Genomic DNA, 3,233 nt, shown 5'->3' with positions numbered 1-3,233 from the left:
AATACTTGGCCAGTAAAATCCACTCTCTAAAACTTTTCTCGCAGTCCTTTGAGGACCAAAATGTCCTCCACAAGCATAAGAGTGACAAAATGTTAAGATAGAAGATACCTCATATTGATCCACACATCGTCTAATCATTTGGTCAGCACAATATTTCCACAAATATGGCTCATCCCAAACATACCTCTTGGCTTCTTTCTTGATCTTGTCTTTTTGCCATCGAGTCAAATCTGGTGGAAATTGATTTGTGACAATGTAGTTCACAATATCGGCATACCACGGGGCAACTTTTGCTGAAAACAGGTTTTCATCGGGAAATGCATCATGAATGGGAGTTGAATCTTCAGGAGAAACAATCCTGCTAAGATGATCAGCTACAAGATTTGACTTTCCGCTCTTGTCTTTGATTTCAATGTCAAACTCTTGCAAGAGTAATACCCATCGAATGAGTCTAGGCTTCGAATCTTTCTTTGCAAGTAAATACCTAATAGCTGCATGATCAGAATAAACAATGACTTTAGAACCTAGCAGATATTGACGAAATTTGTCTAAAGCAAAGACAATAGATAACAATTCTTTTTCAGTTGTTGAATAGTTGGCTTGTGCACTATCAAGTGTTTTTGAGGCATAATAAATGACATTAGGAACACGGTCTTTTCTTTACCCTAACACTGCACCAACTGCATGATGACTGGCATCACACATGATTTCAAAAGGCAAACTCCAATCCGGTGATTGAAGTATTGGTGCTGTGATCAACAACTCTTTCAACTGATCAAAAGCTTGCTTGCACTATTTGGAAAACTCGAATTCTGCATCTTTTTGTAGGAGCTCACACATGTGACGAGATATCTTGGAAAAATCTTTAATAAACCTTTTATAAAATCCTGCATGACCAAGAAATGAGCGCACCTCACGAACACAAGTGGGATAAGGTAAAGATTTTATGACATTTATTTTTGCTTTGTCCACTTCTAGACCCTTAGAAGACACAATATGACCTAGTATGAGACCTTTGTCAACCATAAAGTGACACTTTTCATAATTCAAAACAAGATTGGTTTCAATACATCTTTGCAAAATCTTTTTCAAATTTCCCAAACATTCATGAAAAGAATTACCATAAACTGTGAAGTCATCCATAAAAACTTCAATGATTTCCTCAACAAATTCTGAAAAAATACTTACCATGCACCTTTGAAAAGTGGCTGGAGCATTGCAAAGCCCAAAAGGCATTCGTCTATATGCAAATGTTCCGAAAGGACATGTGAAAGTAGTTTTTTCTTGGTCCTCAGGTTCAACGGGTATTTGATGGAAACTGGAATATCCATCCAAGCAACAATAATGTGTTTTTCCCGCTAACCTTTCCAACATTTGATCAATGAAGGGAAGTGGGAAATGGTCTTTCTGGGTTGAGGAATTGAGCCGTATATAATCAATGCAAACTCTCCACCCGTTTTGCACACGGGTGGGGACTAACTCACCTTGGTCATTCTTTGTAACGGTAATACATATCTTCTTCGGCACGACTTGGATCGGACTTACCCACTTACTATCTGATATAGGGTAAATCATTCCCGCATTCAACAACTTCAAAATCTCCTTTTTCACAACCTCCATCATTGGAGGATTCAGACGCCTTTAAGCTTCTCGGGAAGGCTTGTAATCTTCTTCCATAAGGATTTTATGCATGTAAAGCGAAGGACTTAGCCCTTTGATGTCGGCTATAGTCCACCCAATTGCTTCCTTATATTCCTTCAAGGTGGTGACAAGTTCTTCCTCTTCTTTTGTTGACAACTTGGTGGAAATGATCACTGGTAGAGTTTCCTTATCTCTAAGATATGCATACTTGAGATGCTCGGGTAAAGTTTTTAGCTCCAATTCCGGTGCCTGCACAATAGAGGGAACAAGTTTCTCATTAGACATTGGTATTTTCAGCTTTGGAACATCAAACCTCATTTTCTTCTTCTCATCCATACAAGACACAACCTCCATAATCTCTTTATCAACTGTAAATTGATTGGCAAGTTTTTCCACTCTTTCCTTTTGAAGATTCCTGTCTAAAATGAGAGCTAACACATCAAGATTAGACAAATCAAAACACTCCTCTGTCAATGGTTCAATGACATCCACAAAATTCAAAGATGAAATATCACTTGGATATCTCATAGCATCATAAATATTGAAATTTATCACCTCCCCATCAAATTCCATGGACAATGTACCATCATAAACATCAATTTTCGTCCTGGCTGTTTTCAAAAAAGGTCTTCCTAGGAGAATTGAACTCAAATTCGGTGAATCATCATCATCCATATCAAGGACATAAAAATCTGCTGGAAATACTAGTTCATTCACTTGGACTAACACATCTTCTAACACACCTTTGGGATGTACTAAAGATCTATCAGCCAATTGAATGATTACCCCGGTCTTCTTCAATATGCCAATATTTAATGTTTTAAAGATGGAATATGGAAAAACATTGATAGAAGCCCCAAGGTCTAGCATAGCTCGTGGAACATGAAGATTACCTAATTTACAAGGAACCGTAAAAACACCCGGATCCTTACATTTTTGAGGTAATCTTTTTTGTAACACTGCAGACACATTTTCCCCTACTTTAACAGTTTCATTCCCTTTCAACTTTTTCTTGGATGTACATAATTCCTTAAGGAATTTTGCATACCTAGGGACTTGTTTGAAGGCATCAATAAGAGGAATATTTACCTCTACCTTCCTGAACATCTCCATGATTTCGTTATCTTCTCTTTCATGCTTTGACTTGCTTAATCTTGAGGGAAATGGAGGCGGAGTGACTTTTGCTTCAATAGGAACTTGCTTGGAAGGTGTTTTCGACTTCTCTTCTTCTTTCTCTAGTTCCATCTCTTCTTCTTCTTCAATCATTTTAGGACCTTCATATTCTTTACCATTCCTCAAAGTGATGGCACATGCACTATGTTTTGGATTCTTCTCAGTTTGCGCGGGTAGTTTGCCTTGTGACTCCAATTTACTCACAGATGTGGCGAGTTGAGTCATTTGTTGCTCCAAATTCTTGATGCTCGCTTTGGTCTCATTTTGAAAGGTTTGAGTACTTGTAGCTAAACTCTTAACAATGTCTTCCAAAGACATTCCCGATCCGCTTGAACTACTTCCTTGATGCATGTTTTGAGGTTGATATTGAGATTGATGAGGAGGTTGAGTTGGCTGGAAATGTGGTTGATAATTTTGTT

The 3,233-nt window shown here is 37.9% G+C and overlaps 1 protein-coding gene across 1 annotated transcript; it reads right to left on the bottom strand.

Annotated features, from left to right (window-relative positions):
- Positions 1-1,641: 1,641 nt before the first annotated feature.
- LOC145009740 (uncharacterized) lies at positions 1,642-2,754 on the bottom strand. The gene has a single exon (XM_078968379.1). The coding sequence runs from the start codon at positions 2,752-2,754 to the stop codon at positions 1,642-1,644; it is 1,113 nt and encodes a 370-aa protein (XP_078824505.1).
- Positions 2,755-3,233: the final 479 nt, after the last annotated feature.

This window comes from Lactuca saligna, chromosome 8, assembly GCF_052625555.1.
Source record: "Lactuca saligna cultivar CGN05327 chromosome 8, ASM5262555v1, whole genome shotgun sequence".
Taxonomy (NCBI): domain Eukaryota; kingdom Viridiplantae; phylum Streptophyta; class Magnoliopsida; order Asterales; family Asteraceae; genus Lactuca; species Lactuca saligna.
Note: the sequence above shows the minus strand (reverse complement) of the source record. Positions and strands in the feature narration are given on the sequence as shown.